The following is an 18,165-nucleotide window of genomic DNA, read 5'->3' as shown; positions in this document are numbered from 1 at the left end:
CTTTTTTCTTCCCTTCCTCTTGTTCTCTTGTAGTCTGATGAACATCTGTAGTGTTGTGTTTGGGTTGCTTTTTCTTTTTCATGTGTGTATCTATTGTAGTTTTTGGGTTTGCTGTTCCCATGAGGTTTTGCTATAGCAGTGTATATATGTACAAGGTTTTTTTTAGTTGCTAGTCTCTTTCCCACCTAGAGGAGTTCCTTTAGCACTTGTTGCAAAGCTGGTCTGGTGGTGCTGAATTCTCTTAGCTTTTGCTTGTCTGTAAAGCTTTTGATTTCTCCATCAAATCTGAATGAGAGACTTGTTGGGTAGAGTATTCTTGGTTGTAGGTTCTTCCCTTTCATCACTTTAAATATTTCCTTGCCACTCCCTTCTGGCTTGCAGAGTTTCTGCTGAGAAATCAGCTGATAATCTTATGGGGATTCCCTTGTATGTTATTTGACATATTTCCCTTGTTGATTTTAATATTTTTTTCTTTGTCTTCAATTTTTGTCAATTTTTTTACTATGTGTCTCAGTGTGTTCCTCCTTGGGTTTATCCTGCCTGGGACTCTCTGCCCTTCCTGAACTTGGGTGACTGTTTCCTTTCCCATGTTAGGGAAGTTTTCAGCTATTATCTCTTCAAATATTTTCTCAGGTCCTTTCTCTCTCTCTTCTCCTTCTGGGACCCCTATAATGTGAATGTTGCTTCATTTAATGTTGTCCCAGAGGTCTCTTAGGCTGTCTTCATTTCTTTTCATTCTTTTTTCTTTATTCTATTCCATGGCAGTGATTTCCACTATTCTGTCTTCCAGGTCACTTATCCATTCTTCTGCCTTATTTATTCTGCTATTGATTCCTTATACTGTATTTTTCATTTCAGTTATTGTATTGTTAATCTCTGTTTGTTCTTTAGTTCCTCTAGATCTTTGTTAAACATTTCTTGCATCTTCTCAGTCTTTGCCTCCATTCTTTTTCTGAGACCCTGGATCATCTTCACTATCATTATTCTGAATTCTTTTTCTGGACGGTTGCCTATCTCCACTTCATTTAGTTGTTTTTCTGGGGTTTTATCTTGTTCCTTCATCTGAGACATAATCCTCTGCCATTTCATTTCATCTAACTTTCTGTAATTCACTCAGTTCATTCTTTAGTTCATTTCTTTGAGGGGCTTCTTCTGGTCATCTCCCAGACTAAGTTAGTGACTCTCATATACACATCATTTCCTGCAAAATAATAGTCATCACACTTTAAATCATTTACTTGTTTAATGTTTATCTCTTCTATTGGAACATAAGCTCCATTAGCAGAGACTGTATGTGCCTTCTGCATCTAGCACAGCATCTTTTACATCATAGATGCTTATAGGTATTCACTGAATGAATAGTATCTTAGAGTTTAAAATCTCTGACGTTATAGACACTTTGTCAAATACTGAGAACTCAGTCTTTAACAATTATGAATTGAGTACCTCAAAGTTCATAAATAATAGTTGAGGGACTAAAAAAAATTATAGGGCACCATCCCAGCCCTCAAGAGATGTTCCATAAAGCAGATGGGCCATTTTCACGCAACCAATTAAATACCTACGTAAATCTCAAGTACCAAAAGAGTGAGTGAATGAATAGATGATTAATTGAAATGAATAAGTGGTTCATTTTAGAGTTGTATAGACCTGGATTTAAACTTGGGCAAGTTAGTCCATGTCTCACAGCTTCAGTTTTCACATCTATAGAATGAAAATTATAAATGTTCCTATCTTGTAGGGTTCTTGTAAGAAATTAATGAAATAATGATCATAAAATACTTAGCAGAGTCAGGCACATATCACACAATAAATGTCAACTATTTATTGCAATAGTTGCAATGAAACGCAACAGCAGCAGTTGTAGGAGAAGGAGTAGGATTAGGAGTAGGAGTAGTATAGTTAGGTTACTGAAAAGAGGCAAGGTGGGATGATTTGATGAAGGGTCTATGAATAGCATATCCTTACATTCTCAGATAGACTAGGTAAGGGACAAACTGTTAAAGACTAATGCTGCAAGATTATCTTTGATCAGGAGTTCTTAAACTTTTGGGTTTCAGGACCACCTAATATACTTAAATTAATGATGACTCTGTATTAGCATTCTCTGGAAAAAACAGAACGAATACATCTTTTTTATAGATATATAGTTATATATAAGAAGAGATTTACTATAGAAATTGGCTCACTGGTTAAGGAGGATAAGTCCCACAATCTGCCTTCTGCAAACTGGAGAACCAGGAAAGCCAGTGGTATAATTTAGTCCCAGTCCAAAGGCCTGAATACTAGGGGAGTCAGTGGTGTAACTCCCAGTCTCAGGCCAAAGGCTTGAGAACTGGGAGACTGCTGGTGTAAGTCCCAGAGTCTGAAGGGCCTGAAAACCAGAAGCTACTATATCTGACATCCTAGCTCAGAAAGAGACAATAAGAATTCACTCTTCTTTCACCTTTTTTGTTCTATTTGGGCCCTCAGCAGATTGGATGATGCATGCCCACATTGGTGAGGGCAGATTTTCTTTACTCAGTATATTGATTCAAATGCTAATCTCTTCCAGAAACACAGACACACCCAGAAATAATGTTTTACCATCTGTCTTGGCATCCCTTAGCCTAGTCAAGTTGACACATAAAATTAACCATCACAGATCCCACTGAACTTTTGTTTAGGTAGATTATATCCAGTGATGTGCTGGTAAATGTTTAACAACTGGGGTAAATATTTCTTCAGGGGTAAAATTTTAGACATGTACCATTTACTGATTTCTGTGGTATAGGCACACCCACCATGTCTGACTTCAAACTACTAATATATCATCACCGAATGTGCAGAAATGTTGAGAAACACACACACACACACACACACACGGTATTTCCCATATAGGGATACAGTAGATATAATACTTTCAAATATGATTTATTGAACTGTCAGTTTATGTAATTTTATTTTTAATAATACCTTTTAACTAAGTAATATTGGTATGTATTCAAATGTGAGTTCATATTAATATGTAAAGTTGAAGTTTAATAAAATTAATTTTTACTCCTTTATCAAGAACATTCTTAAGTGAAGGTCATCTTTTGTTTTCAATACTGTGAATGCCTGGCTATGAAGAATGCAATGGTTACTGCTAACAGTCGGGTGCCTCTGCCTTGATTTGTGCCAGCAGTTTCACCACCATTGCTTTTGTACTATCATTGCAAATATTGACACAGTGTAAAAGGCAAATAACATCTTAGTATTATGATGAAAATAGTTTTGACTCTTCGGTAAGTGAAGGGGTCTCAGGACAACCCCCTCCAGGGATCCATAAGCACACATTGAAAATCATTGTTTTATACTGTAGACTCCTTAAGGGAAAAGGTTGACTTTAATTTTAAAAAAATTATGTTGCTTCTGTTATACAATTTGAAACTCCTTAACCCAACTACAACATGCAGATGTACAACTCTCCAAACATTTTTTAGTCTTACAGACATTAGGTATGTATCAGTTAACATTTGCCTACAGAACACAAGCTCTTCAGTTCCTCTATTTGCTGACCAAGAAACTGTAGAACCTCTCTTCAAAAAACCCATTGAAGAAGTAGAATGTTTAAAATTTTATTAAGAAATAAGAAATATGTTTTTTTGGAAGTATAACTTTTAAGCCCTTTAATTCGTATGAGTGTGTTAGAGTGGCTATGTAGATATAGTTTTGTTACCATGAATGTTCTTGACACTTTGGCAAAGAAGAAGTAGGCCTTTGAGAACATCATGTTTCCCTCATTTCTTTGAGACATTTACAAACTCAAGTAAATACATTCAGAAGTCAGAAATAGACATTTAAAAACAAACTGGCCTAATATTTCCATATGGTTGCTTTTATTTTAAATGTAAATGTGACCTGTGAGAGCGAGTCCTATAAATGCTTTTTTTCCCAGATCTTACTTTAAATGTATAGCTTTTCTGTCATCCTTTGAGACTTTACACATCCCCATTACATATATGAATTATTTTGCAACAGTCCTAAGTAGGAAATGATTAAGAGTCTATGGAAAAACCACAGCCATGAATCCACGGTTTGTTCACTGAATCATCCAAATGGTAGGGTTTCTATTTTCTCAGATGCTGTTGTCTTCAATCAGATGCCTGCCATCACCCAGATTCCTTTATCGAGATATTTATTTCTTCATACCAGCTTTGACTGTCTAATGTCCTTTCATTACACCCTGCAGGACTCTTAAACATTTCTTGCCAGGCAGGTGTAGTGATAATCAACTTCCTCAGCTTTTGTTAATCTGTGAATGCCTTAATTTCTCTCACACTCTTGAAATACAGTTTTGTTAGATATGGGATTCTTGTTTGACAGGTTTTTTCTCTTAGCACATTGAATATATTGGCCCACTGCTTTCTGGCCTCCAATGTTTCTGATAACAAATCTGCTGATATTTTATTGAGGATCCCTTGTATGTGACAAGTCACTTCTCTTTTGCTGCTTTTGAGATTCTCTATCTTTGACAGTAAATTAACTTCTAAATTGATTAAAAATAAGAAAAAATCTTTTATATTTACTTAATTTTTACAATTTCCCTCACTTTTTTGTGTGTAGATCTAATTTCTATCTTGTATCCTGTTCCTTCTTCTAAAAAATCTTTAGTTTTTCCTTTATGATCAGCTTTGTTTTTCTGGAAAATATCTTTATTTTGCCTTAATTTTTTGAAAGATATTATTGCTGTATGTGGAATTCTGGGTTGATAGTTTTTTCTATTAGCATTCTAAAGATGTCATTTCCATTGTCTTCAGGCTTGTATAGTTTCTGATGAGAAGTCTGTTGAAACTCTTATATTTGTTTCTTGGTATAAAATTTTCCTTTTTCTCTGCTCTCATGATTTCCTATTTATCTTTGATTTGAAGCAATGTGACTATGATGTATTTAGGTGTGTTTTTACATTTGTAACATAATTGTTATTTATCCTGCTTGAGGTTCTCTGGGATTCTTGAATCTGTGTTTCATTAATTTTTCAAAACTCCTTGGCCATTTTTACTTCATCTATTTCTACCTCATTTCTCTTTCTTCTGCTTCTGGGACTTCAATTACTTGCATGTCATATTGTTTGATATTGTCTCCTAGCTCTTGGAGGCTCTGTTCTCCTTACTGCCCCACCCCTCATTTTTTTCTTTTCTCTTGGTGTTTCTGTTTGGAAAATTTCTATTGATGTATTGGCAAATTTACCTATTCCTTATTCAATTCTAGTCTGCTAATGAACTTGTCAAAGAACTGCTAACGAACTTAACCTCTGATATCGTGCTTTTGCTAGCATTTCCACTAATCTATTTTAAAAGCTTCCATCTCTGTGAAATTCTCCATTTGTTTTTGCACGTTGTTTACTTTTACATTTTGTCTTTTATTAATAACAGTTATTATGGTATTTTTTTGTGAATTCCAATATCTGAGTCATCTCTGAATCTGGGTTTGTTATCTCTCGACAAAAGTTTTTTTTTTTCCCAGCTTTTTTGTGTGTCTCAATTTTTGACTAAACGTCATACATGTGTAGAACAGAAAAGACTAAGGTAGATACTGTTTATGCCCAGATATGGGTACATCTCTCTTTGTATCAGACAGTTAATGTGGGGTTGTTGTATAGTAAAGAATTTGTTCTTTGCCTCAAGTTCCTGGGATGGGGCTTCTAAACCCTTGGAATTTCCTGAGCGATAGGAGTGTCTTTATTCTTTGTGGTGGGCTCAAAGGGATTAGAGTTTTGAGGCTTCGAGCCACATGATATCAGCCTGACCTTCTGACCACTGGCGAGCTGTCAGGGGCTGGGGATTGATTTCTGTCACATGGCCAGTGGTACAATTAATCATGCCTATGTAATGAAACTCCAGTAAAAACTCTGAACATTAAGGGTCATTTGAACTTCCTGGTTGGTGAGCACATCCGTGTGCCAGGATGGTGATGCATCCTGATTCCATGGGGAGAAGGCATGGAAGCTCCATGTTTGGGATCCTCCAAGACCTTGCCCTAAGTGTTCTTTACTTGGCTAAACCTTATTTGTATCACTACAGCAAAACTAGTCAAAAGTATTTTGTTTCCTGAGTTCTCTGGTTTATCCTAGAGAATTATCAAACCTGATAGGTTTGTGGGAACCCCCAAATTTGTGGTAAGTTGGTCAGAAGTGTGGGAAGTCTGGGTATATCTGAATTTATGAGGGAATTTTGTTGGGGACTATGACCTCAACTTTGGAGTTTGCATTAACTCCAGTGGATAACATTATATCACAAATGGCCAAAAAGTACATGAAAAGGTGCTCAGCATCACTAATCATCAGGGAAATGCAAATCAAAACCACAATGAGATATCACCTCACCCCTGTTAAGATGTCTTTTATTAAAAAAAACGAGATAAGTGTTGGCAAGAATATGGAGAAAAGGAAACCCTTGTACACTGTTGGTTGGAGTGTAAATTGGTACAGCCATTATGGAAGAGTATAGAGGTTCCTAAAAAAAAAAAAAAAACAAAACCCAAAAATAGAACTACCATGTAATCCAGCAAGCCCCCTTCAGGGTATATACCTGCAGGAAATGAAATCAGTATCTCAGAGGCATCATTGCAGCATTATTCACAATCATCAACATATGAAAACAATCTAAGTGTTAATGGATGAATAGATACAGAAGATGTCAGAAAATATAAACATATAATATTATTTGGTCATGAGAAGAAAGGAAATCCTGCATTTGTGACAAGGATGAGCCTGGAGGATATTGTGCTAAGTGAAATAAGCCAGACAGAGAAAAACTATATGATCTCACTTGTTATGTGGAATCTTAAAAAAAAAAAAAAAAAAAAAAAAGTCAAACTCAGAAACATAAGGTAGAAGGTAGAATGGTAGTTCCCAGGGGCTAGATGGGGGAAATGGGGAGATGCTGGTTAAAGGGTACAAACTTTCAGTTTTAAGATGAATAAAGTCTTCAATATTTAATCATTAAAGTTCAGTAGCAATCATTAGCATTAGCAGACATCTGCTTTGTATTGGTGTAGGATTTCTGGGCCCAAAATCATTTCCTGCCTCCCTCCCAGGAGAGAGGGTTTTTATTTCTATCCCGCCCTCAGCAACACTGGATCTCTACTTGTATCTGGGGGCTAGACTGTTCGCTACCCCACACGCCCAACACACAGACAGCTAGGTTTTGTTTCTGTTCCTTCCTTAAGCGCAATGGAATTTTCTCTGAGCCTTGGAGGTAACAGGGCTTGCTGCCCCTGCTCTAGCAGCTTAAGACTTTTAAGAGAAGGGTTTGGGAAAGCAGGTGAGTCTTTGGGCATGTCACCCAATAGCAGCCTATCACTTCACGTTTGCCTGTGCCACTAAAGGCATCTCTTCAGGTCTGCCCTGCTCCCAAACTTTCTTGTTTGTGTTTGGTAGAGGTCTATAACTTCTCCTTCGGAAGGTCCTAGATATTCTAAACTGACATGCTACCCACACTTGGCCTTTAAGAATGTTTTTTTTGTTTGTTTTGCTTTTAAAACATGTATTTATTTATTTGGTTGCACCAGGTCTTAGTTGTGGCAGGCAGGCTCCTTAGTTGTGGCTAGCCAGCTCCTTAGTTGCAGCACGTGGGCTCCTTAGTTGTGGCATGCAAGCTCTTAGTTGCAGCATGCATGTGGGATAAAGTTCCCTGACCAGGGATCAAACCCGGGCCCCCTGCACTGGAAGCGCAGCCTTATCCACTGCACCCCCTAGGACTCCTAAGAATTTGTTAACAGTTTAGTTGATTTCTTCCTATCCAGCCACCTTTGTCTCTTGTGCTCTACTAAAGATGAAATGGGGGACTTCCCTTGTGGTGCGGTGGTTAAAAATCCGCCTGCCAATGAAGGGGACATGGGTTCGAGCCCTGGTCCTGGAAGATCCCACATACGGTGGAGCAACAAAGCCCATGCGCCACAACTGCTGAGCCTGCATGCCACAACTACTGAAGCCCGTGCGCCTAGAGCCCATGCTCCACAACAAGAGAAGCCACTGAAATGAGAAGCCCATACACCGCAACGAAGAGTAGCCCCTGCTCGCCGCAACTAGAGAAAGCCCACGTGGAGCAATGAAGACCCAATACAGCCAAAAATAAATTACAAAAAAAAAAAAGATGAAATGGTTTATTTCACAGATACTGAGTCCCATCAATTTACTTGGTTATCTTGAGGCCTCAACTATCTGATAAGCTCAAGAAAAATGATTTTTATAGATTACCTGGCATTTTTTTTGTTAAGATGGAAGAAACATTCTCATGGAGCTTTTTACCTTCTAAGTGAAATCAGAACTCTCATCTGCTTATTCTTACAAATGAATTTTATTCATTTTCAATTATGAATAAAAATTACATTAGAATCTTGACTAGAATTTTACTAAACTAACTTTGGTGGGATGAACAACATTATAGTATTTGGTCTTCCCATCCGGAAATACTGGTTTTCCTACTCATTTATAGAAAAAGCACACTCCAGGTTCCTTATGATATGGAGTCAATAATTTATTGATTTTAACTTAAATTCCATATTATCACAAACACAAATAGAGGTGGCTTCTGGTATTAAAACACAGTTAAAGATAAACAGGAAAATCAGAAATTATTAGATTGGAACCAAATAATCATGTAGGTATTGAGAATCATAACAGAAAGTAAGCATTGTTTTAGCTCTGAGATTCCTAACAGACAAATCAAAACGCAAATAGTGGGTTATACAGTTCTCTTAGTTTAATAGAAAGAATGCAGTTTTATCAGGAGAAATTTTTCTTGCACTGAATCCTAGGAGGACTTTTTAATGTAGTTCCTTTTAGAAATAACAAGATAGAAATTGAGTTCAAACACTGTTTGGTAGAAAATAGTCAAATGTCTTTCAAATGACCACTTCTTTTCCTCACTGTAATAAATGCCAAGAGCACATTTCCTATATTAATAGAAAAATCAATAAATGTGAAAAGCTGAAGTAACCCTGACAAGTTTTTCAGAACAATTGTTGAAAATATTTATTTAGAAAACACCTTTAGTTGGAAAACAGCAGAAACAAAAATAGAAATATCACATTTCATATATGCAATAGAATACAATGCTGAGTTTAGTTCCATAATAAAAGCCATACCAATTATTATGTGTGGCCAAGGATGGAAGTACGGAAAAAGAAAAAGAACTGAAATCGAGGTAGAAGATAACTCTGCTTACTGCCTTCAAGTCTTGTTTGGAGAGGAACCTCTGGAAAATCATGAGTTAGGATAACGCTAGTCTACTAGCATGTCAGAGGCAGAACCAATATAATCTCTTGAAATATAATTTGTCATTCCTCCAGGTAACTCCCTTAAGGGGGTTTGGTTCCACCAATTAATAAAGTTCCTAATTCTATACTAAGTTCATCCTTTGGGATATCAATCTCATCTCTTGCTTCTTCCCCAAGCTTCTTCCACCAGGGTGCTTGTATATGCTTCAGGGTGTTAAGATGGGCCTGCTTGGCCTTGGCTGCCACAGGCCTGGATCTGCTTAGGAAGAGCTCAGGTTCTTTTCCTTCTGCCTCCTTCAGACTTGGTGCTTCTGTGGTAAACAGAAAATAAAAAGGTGAGTGGAAGAGTTCTGTACCAAACAAATAGGAACTTGGAAACTACAGAGTTGGAACTCTGCAATAGCAGGCAAAAACAAGGTTCCAACTCTGAGTCTATTATTATTGTCAGCTGTAGATGGCATGTGACTATTCACAAGTTGTAGCCCACGCTTCCATGTTTAAAGGGAAAGAATAAAAGAAAGAGGTAGATTTTTTTAGATGGTTTATTTAAAAGAGCAGGAACTTTTAATAGCAGAATCTTTACAGATGAGAGGCTCAGTTCCAGCCACCTATCCATTCAAAAACACAAAATTTGCAAGTAATGGCACTAAAGAGAGGACCCTGGCCCTTTTTGCTCCACAAATACTAAAAGTGTTTCAGAGGCCATCTGAAACACTGGCTTCATGGATGAGATCTCTCATTAAATGCACCAGTGGTTGTGAGAAGCAGATGAATTAATTTTTGTGAAAACACTTCATTGAAGTGCCACCATAACCACTCTCATCATCTACTTTTAAAATATGTTCAAAAAGCTTTTCATACTATATAATAGAATCTGGCTAGTAGGGCTCAGCATCTTTATAATTAATAACTTTTCTAAGTTGACACATATCAATGATTGCAAGGCTGAGGGAAGCAGTCAAGAAGGTTATGGGGTCTGCATCATTTGAAATCATTGTGTGCTGATATGATCTAGAAGGAGAAATTTCTGAGGATAGGAGATGGGCTAATAGACCACTAAATGGTGTTTTCCTTCTGAAGATCTAGATGTCACAAAATCTTACATAGGCTGTTCCTTTTAGGAAGCAAAAATGGAATGAGCACATACTCATTAACTGTTCAATGTTGGTGTTGATCCGAGCCGTCAGTGCCTCCCTGTGCTGTTGGGCTCTCTCTTCTAGAGCCCTGCCCATGAAGTAGTGTTGCAGTCGTTCTTGTGCTTGGGAATGGAGCTCCCTGTTGATCACACCTGATACCTCAGAACCCTGGGAACAAAGGACAAAAAAATTGTCACATGAAGGACACATATATCAAAGTATGTTTCACTTAACCACTTAGTAGAGGTTCTAAAATGCTTAGCTGTCTCTCATCAATTGAATGTTATGGTTGATATCTACCTTGTACTCTTGAGCAAGCATTAAATAGCCTCTTAAAAGTAGCTTTAAATGAAAATGCAGGTGGGCCAGATTCTTTTTGGTATGCTCCTATACCTCACTTCCTCACATAGTATGGTATTCTGGGAGAAGAGATAAGATTGAGGAATCATAGTAAACATTACAAATGGTTTGGTAAAGATACTGGCCTGGAAGAGGAGTAACAAGACCAATCCTTTTGTTCTAGCCCCACCCGGTAAGACTACCTAACTTCTTGTCCTATCCCCGCTCCCAAACTTATCTAAGCCATAATGTTATAACGGCTTCTAATTTCACAGAACAAGGGACAAAATCATTCAAAGGACCATATTCTTTTGGCTAGTCAGCTACTTTAAAAGGAACTTACCTAATTAGTTTGGACAAGGATGAAATAATCTCAACATTGAAGCTGATCGAGCTTGACACCCCAGCTTTCTCAAATATTCCAGTTCATGGATCTTGGATACAGCCCTACTCCAGCTAACACCTTACTTTTCAGCCACAGAGTAACAGCTGTATTAGAGTATGGCTAAAGCAGCACTTCTTTTTTAAACAGGAGAATGCATCACAATCACACACAGTGCATTAAAAAAAAATAGAGATCAAAGACCTAAACAGAAGGACTAAAACTATAAAACCCTTAGAAGAAAAGACAGAGGAAAAGCTTCATGATATTAGATTTGGCAGTGATTTCTTAAATATGACACTGAAGGCACAGACAACAAAAGAAAAACCAGACAAACTATACTTCATCAAAATGAAAAAGTTTTGTGTATCAAAGGACACTATCAACAGTAAAAAGGCAGCCCACAGAATGGAAGAAAATGTTTGTAAATCATACATCTGATATGGGATTAATATCCAGAATATACAGAGAACTCCTAAAACTCAACAACACAAAAACAAACGACCTGATTAAAAAATGGGCAAAGGACTTGAATTGAAATTTCTCCAAAAAAGATATACAAATAGCCAATAAACACATGAAAAGATGTTCAAAATCACTAATTATTAGAGAATGCAAATCGAAATCACAATACTTCACATTCTTTAGGATGTGAAAATAATAAATGTTGGTGAGGATGTGAAGAAGTCTTGCTGATGCAGTATGGAAAACCACTAATTTGAAGTGAAGTCTCCTTTACTATTGACTTTACCTCTACGGTCCACGTAATTATAAGAAGACGCCAAATCCATTGACTATGGTAAAGCAACTGCATTACCTTATGCCAACAATAAATGTACATATACAGCTGAGACACTTATTTGTTGGTGAATATCACCCACTGCAATAATGTAACACTGGTACCATGGCACAAAAGCCTACATACTGGATGTCTTCTGATATAGTCATCCACTTGTTGCTTCAGTTCAACTCTGCATGCATCAGTGAGTTCTCTGAGTCCTTGCCAAGGAGCAAATAGTTTCTTTTTCTTACGGCACTTTGCTAGGAATTTAAGAGCCTGGGACAAAAAAAAAAAAAAAGATTTGTGATTTTTCTTCCCTAACAGAACTATTTTCTTCCTGTAAAAACATATAGTGACAACAGTTGTTAACTCTTTTGTGTATGGGGAGAAAGATAGGATTGTGACTGGGGTGACAGAGGACAATAACTTTATTGTTATATTCTTCTGTAGTGTTTTAATATTTTACAAGAATATATTCATGTATTATTTGTACAGAAGGCAATAAAGAGAAAAAAATAGGAAATCAGCTTTGGGTTCTAGTCTTAATTCTAGTCCCTTATAAAACTGTTTGATTTTGGGCAAGTCATTCAATCTCTGTAGGACAGGTTCTATGTCTACAGAAAACAGGAATCCCAATTGTACTTAGCCTAAGGATTGTAAAGATCAAGGAGAAGGTATACAAGAAAAAGCTTGGTAAATGAATGTGCTTTCTCCTGTCCTTCAGAATGAATTCCTGATAAGAAATCTTGTAACAGGCAAGATGTGGAGACACATTTGAAATTATTCTGCCCAATTTTTTTTTTTCACTCTTCTCCCTTCTTTGTAGTTTTTATTTTCATCAAAGTTATATGTTCACATTGCTTAAGGCAAGGGTTGGCAAATTATGGCCCACAGGTCAATCCAGCCTGCTGCCTGTTTTTGAACAGCTGAAAAATGGTTTTTTACATTTTATATGATTACAAAGTTCAAAAGGAAAAGAATTATTTCATGACATGTGAAAATTATGCGAAATTCAAAATTCAGTGTCTACAAATGTTTATTGAAACAAGAGTCATGCTCATTTGTTTACATACTGTCCACAGCTTCCTTTGGGCTACAACTGTAGAGTTGAATAGTTCCAAGAAACCGTATGACCTGCAAAACCTAAAATATTTTACTATTTGATGCTTTCCAAAAAGTTTGTTGATATAACTATTGTTTAAAGTGTCAGTTTTAGAAGAAATGTTAAAAACCTCTCCCCCAAAGACAGCAACTTTAGTTCTTTCAGGTTTTTCTTCTGATGTTTATCTCCATCTACATTTTTGTGATTTTTTTCAGTGATAGGTATTATCTATTGACTTTCTCGTATGAAAGGTAAGGACTTAGCTCTCTTTCACACATACTTTCCATATCTCCAAATATCCAATATTATTAAATCATAATTTTAGTTAATGTTAATGTTCAGTGTTTACATTATTATGACTACATAAAGGCTATTCATTTTTCAACCATGTAGTGATGATTACTTTTTCTTCCTTGCATATTTTTATTTTCACTGGAATTAATAACTCTATTATTTTCCTGTGCTTATTTTTCTATATATTTATCACTGATTACATATCACAGTTTCTGCCCTAACTGTTCATATGTTAAAACACATCAGGCAATCTATCAAATTAATTTTCTTAGATACACATATTCTGGAGCTTTCTGACTTGTCCCAATCTGGATAGATTATTCCCTATGCTTGGTGCATATAGCTGTCATCCCGAGATCCCCCCCTCCCCATCATCTTGGTGACTCTTTTCATCTTTCCTTTGTGTTTCCTGGATTCCATGTTGTCCTTTCTTGGGTTATCCCTTTGTTTCAGAGACTTTGTGATGCATAAAAATGTCTTTAGTCTATCTTTACCTTTAATTGATGGTTTGGTTGGATGTAGAATTCTAGTTGGAAATCACTTTCCCTCAAACATTTGACAGCCTTACTCCAATATCTTTTAGCTTCCAATGATGCTGTTGAGGAGTACTTTTCGCCCCAGTGTATTTCACAATAATGTGAAATAGATGTGAGTGTATTTTTGTCATTGTACTGGACATTCAGTGTTTTTAATCTAAACCACATGATATTCAATTCTGAGAAATCTTAAATTATTTGATTTCTTCTCCTCCAGGTTTTTTTTTTTTTCCTTTGTTTCAAATGTTTGACCTCCTAGACTGGTTCTGTTTTCTTTTTGCCCTGCTCTCTAGATTTCCCAAACCTTTTTTTCTAGCCCTTTTATTGTGTCTTTTTTTTTTCTAGCCCTTTTATTATGTCTTTTTTTTTCTTTCAAATTTTATTCCATTTGTTCCCTGTTATCCAGCATCTTGGTTTTTGTTTCATGTATTATTTTCTTTTAGCTCTCAGAGAAAATAATACATTTTAAAAGTTTTCTTATCCCTGCAGTATCTCTATTTCCACCAAGTAGTTTTATTCTATTTGTTTCGGCCTTAGCTTCCTGCAGACGTCCAGTGATACTTTCAGCTGATATTTAAGAGTGGGCACTAAAAAGCTGTTTAGAAATGCTGAGCAGATGGGTAGGGTTTATCTATTCTGTACTTCTTTATAGGGCTACTGAACTGGGCTGTTTCATTGGAGTACCTCATTGTGAGTACATGTATAACTATTCCCTTGGGCTGTTCGGATTTCCTAAAGAAAATGTTTTCAACCTACTGTTTACAGGATACAAGCCTAGCTGACAGCACTGAGAGCTGAGAAGAAAAAAGGGCTTGGAGGTTTTCACATTCAGTATAAAGATTTCCTTAATACCCCTGTTTTTACTATAGTACTTGAGCCTTCAACTGCACTTACATTCTCCTATTGAGAGATTTTTCTCCTTTTCTTCTATTCTTCCCTTTTTTTAATTTTTCTTCCTTGCTTCTCCTTCTATCTTTCCTCTACTTCCTGCTTTTAGTATGAAGCCAGGCTTATGATGCTACTCTGGGAACTCAGAGTAAAGTTTCCAGAACAGAGGAATTTTTGCCCTTAGATCAGAAAAGTCCACCTTGGCATCTCTGTCTCTTTTACTCATTCTTTGTCATTTTAGGACTCTCTGAAATTGTATTTATCTCCCAATGTTTATTTTTTCAACTGGTTTGTTTCAGTAAGTGCTTTTGTGGTTGGTCTTTAATAGATATGTATATTTGATACTGTTCTGCTATAATCAAGTAGCAAGAATTAGCTATCATTCTGGCTCTAGAGAGCAGACGCCAGCAAACATCACCTTCCTTCTGAGCTGCTGCTTCTTTTTTTTGTTTTTTTAAGGAAGGAACAATTAGGTTTATTTGCTTGTGCCAGGAAATATCTCACATACATTGCTATAAAAACCATGTTTATCACTTTAGTGTGGAATTCTTTAGAAGCATTGGCAAAGTCAGCTTTGGAAACTGGATGCACTGAACTGGTGGATGCCACAAATGGAAAATTCTAGAAGGCAGCCAGACCTGCCCTTGTGCTTGTCACTAGTTTCCAGTCTTTGATTTCCAGGATTTGGCTCTTTCAAAGCCATTTTTCACATTTCTGAAATCAAGAAAGGCCTGAGAAATCTCTTCATTTGTGTGCATCAAAAATGAACCTAGAGTAAAAAGAGACATTCAAAAAGTTCCGGGTGACAAGAATATTTTCTTCTACCACTAAAATGGTGCATATTTCTGTAGTTCTTAATTTGAAACAAACTCAGGCACATCTGAATAGCAAACGGTTATTTTCCCAGCATCAGATCCTCGAGGACTGTAAAACAGGTTTTTAGGATTGTGTATGATTATAAAGACCAAACTTCAGATAAACATATGCAATTAGATCTCACTCATCCATTGCAGGCTGTCATCAGCAATGGCAATCTCTTTATTCAAAACATTCTTAGGTTTGGTTCTATCATGACCATTTTTGTAGTTTTAGTTCTTTTTACCTTCTTTATTTTTTTAAATTGAGGTATAATTGACATACAATATTGTATTAGTTTCAGGTGTCCAACATAATGATTCGATATTTGTATATATTGGGAAATGACTGTCACAAAAAGTCTAGTTAACATCTGTCACCATACATAGAGAATTTTTTTTTTCCTTGTGATGAGAACTTTAAAGATTTACTGTAGTTGTCAGTTAAATAGCATTGGCTGATGTCAAGAACTGAACTGATCTGATAAAAAAAAAAAGGGCAAATCTTGTCATAGTTTTGGTGTCTCTGCAGTATATGAGGCTGTGTCCTTACATGATGGGTCTAAGTCATTTTTGAAAACTAGTAGCACCTTGCTGACAATAACAGAAGATTACAAAAATTTCAAGTCAAGAAAGAATCACATTTTGGATTCTTTAGGGGTCAGCACACTTTTCCATGTTGAACAACTGTTTCTCTCTCTTTTTTAAAATTTACTTATTTAATTTATTTATTTTTGGCTGCGTTGGGCCTTCTTTATTGCTGCGCACAGGCTTTCTCTAGTTGCGGTGCACAGGCTTCTCATTGCGGTGGCTTCTCTTGTTGCAAAGCACGGGCTCTAGACACGCGGGCTTCAGTAGTCGTGGCTCGTGGGCTCTACGGCGCAGGCTCAGTAGTTGTGGCGCAAGGGCTTTGTTGCTGCACGGCATGTGGGATCTTCCCGGACCAGGGATCGAACCCATGTCCCCTGCCTTGGCAGGCGGATTCTTAACCACTCGCTACCAGGGAAGTCCCAACAACTGGTTCTCTTAATGGCTCCCCAGGAATTAGGACAAAGTGGCTTCTCTCAGGATCCTTGTTCTCCACCTGGACACTGTCACCTTCCGCCAGCACAGCTGTGTGATGAGGTTCTATCTTTTGTTGTGTGTTATCAGGTCCAATATGCACGTTTCCAGATATGGTATAAATGAAGCTTGATCACCCTTTAGGAACAGGCTGGGAATGCTTTGCTCCTTGGTCCAATCTGAAGTCCAAATATAAAGTTGGTGTATAAGTGTAAATCTTGGACTTGATTCCCAGGGCTTCTCCAGAAATGACAGCAATGGTAACACCATCCTTACGGGTTTAGGGATTTCGCTGCTTTTCACTTCCTGGTACCAAGGCTCCACCATCTTCTGTGAGCTCCTCAAATTAACCCACAGCTGTAGGCCATGGACTGACTCCTCCGAGCAAGGCATCTCCGCATGCACAATGCCCCAGCCCATGGTCATCCACTGCAGGTCTCCTGTGTTCAACTGACCAGCATGTCCACAGAAGTCTTCGCTGGCCATGCTAACCCCCTTCCAGGAGGTAATACACTGTTTCAAAACCTCAGTGTGGGTGATCAGGAAATCCACCTAGTCTACCACCTTTAAATTCATCAAACAGTAAAAATGGATCCAGATTTTTAAACTAAGGTCAGCCAATGCTTCTGCGGACCCATGCTCCAACCCTTTCCGACTGCTCCCAGCTAAGCACTAAGAGGGTAACCTTGCAGGATGCCATATAAAGGCTAAAATGAGAGCATGCTGAAGCTTAGCAGATTGCAGTGCTCTGCAGAAAGAAAAGTCATTTGCCACTTGCACCAAATTGCAGAGGACCATTTAAGCATCTCTGACCATCTCCCTTGGAGGCTCCCCTGGGAGTCTAAAGCTGGCCGGGGAGGGTGGGGTCCTGCTAACTGATCGACGGCACCGGCCCCGCCTGGCCCCATGGGTACCCGGTACTCCAGCGTGCTTGGGGGCCCCTTCTGAGCTTCTTAAGAGATGAAAAAGCAAGAAAAGAAAATCCTGGAACATTAAAAAGGAAAAGACAGCTAATTCTTCAAATTTAATTCTAATACTATACCACTACAGAGAACTCCAACTTGTTTACGTAAGGATGTGTAATTTGAAATTAGCAGGTTTACATAAGGTTTTCTTGATTTTTATCTGTCTGAGAAACAATGCCTCTCTTTTAGGCAAAGTGAGGGACAGAAGGCAAACAACAGTTCTGGCCTTTGTCTGCCAAGGACACTAATAACCAGTTCCTCCTGAGGGATAAGTTCAATGAAATGATATTCCAACTTCCTTCTGCGAAATTGATAATTATTTCCTTTTCTTTGTTATCAAGGTCATCTGCAGTGCTAATAGAAATATAAAGTGAGTCAAATATGTAATTTTAAATTTTCTGGGAGGCAGAATAAAAAGGTAAAAACAGGTGAAATTAATATTTTGCATGTACTGAGTTACATAAGCATAACTCAATATATGTAAAATAGTAGCATTTCCACATGTAATTAAGACTCCGTGCTTCCACTGCACCACTGCAGTGGACACAGATTCCATTCCTGGTGGGGGAACTAAGATCCTGCA

General features: G+C 37.4%; 1 protein-coding gene and 1 pseudogene across 4 annotated transcripts in view; both read right to left on the bottom strand.

Moving 5' to 3' along the window:
- Positions 1–8,457: 8,457 nt before the first annotated feature.
- The window catches only part of IQCB1 (IQ motif containing B1), a 48,431-nt gene continuing 38,723 nt past the window's right edge, over positions 8,458–18,165 (bottom strand). For 2 of the 4 annotated variants that reach the window (XM_068546645.1, XM_068546646.1), the window contains exons 13-15: positions 12,026–12,157; positions 10,391–10,547; positions 8,465–9,554 (exon numbers count right to left, since the gene is read on the bottom strand). In XM_068546645.1, coding sequence (XP_068402746.1) covers positions 9,325–9,554; positions 10,391–10,547; positions 12,026–12,157 — 519 coding nt within the window. In that variant the 3' untranslated portion in view covers positions 8,465–9,324. Of the gene's footprint in view, positions 9,555–10,390; positions 10,548–12,025; positions 12,158–18,165 lie in introns of all 4 variants that reach the window. The other 2 variants (XM_068546647.1, XM_068546648.1) reach the window with 2 other exon arrangements.
- Positions 15,358–17,317, bottom strand: LOC137765726 (pirin-like; annotated as a pseudogene).

This window comes from Eschrichtius robustus, chromosome 6 (genome assembly GCF_028021215.1).
Source record: "Eschrichtius robustus isolate mEscRob2 chromosome 6, mEscRob2.pri, whole genome shotgun sequence".
Classification (NCBI taxonomy): domain Eukaryota; kingdom Metazoa; phylum Chordata; class Mammalia; order Artiodactyla; family Eschrichtiidae; genus Eschrichtius; species Eschrichtius robustus.
Note: the sequence above shows the minus strand (reverse complement) of the source record. Positions and strands in the feature narration are given on the sequence as shown.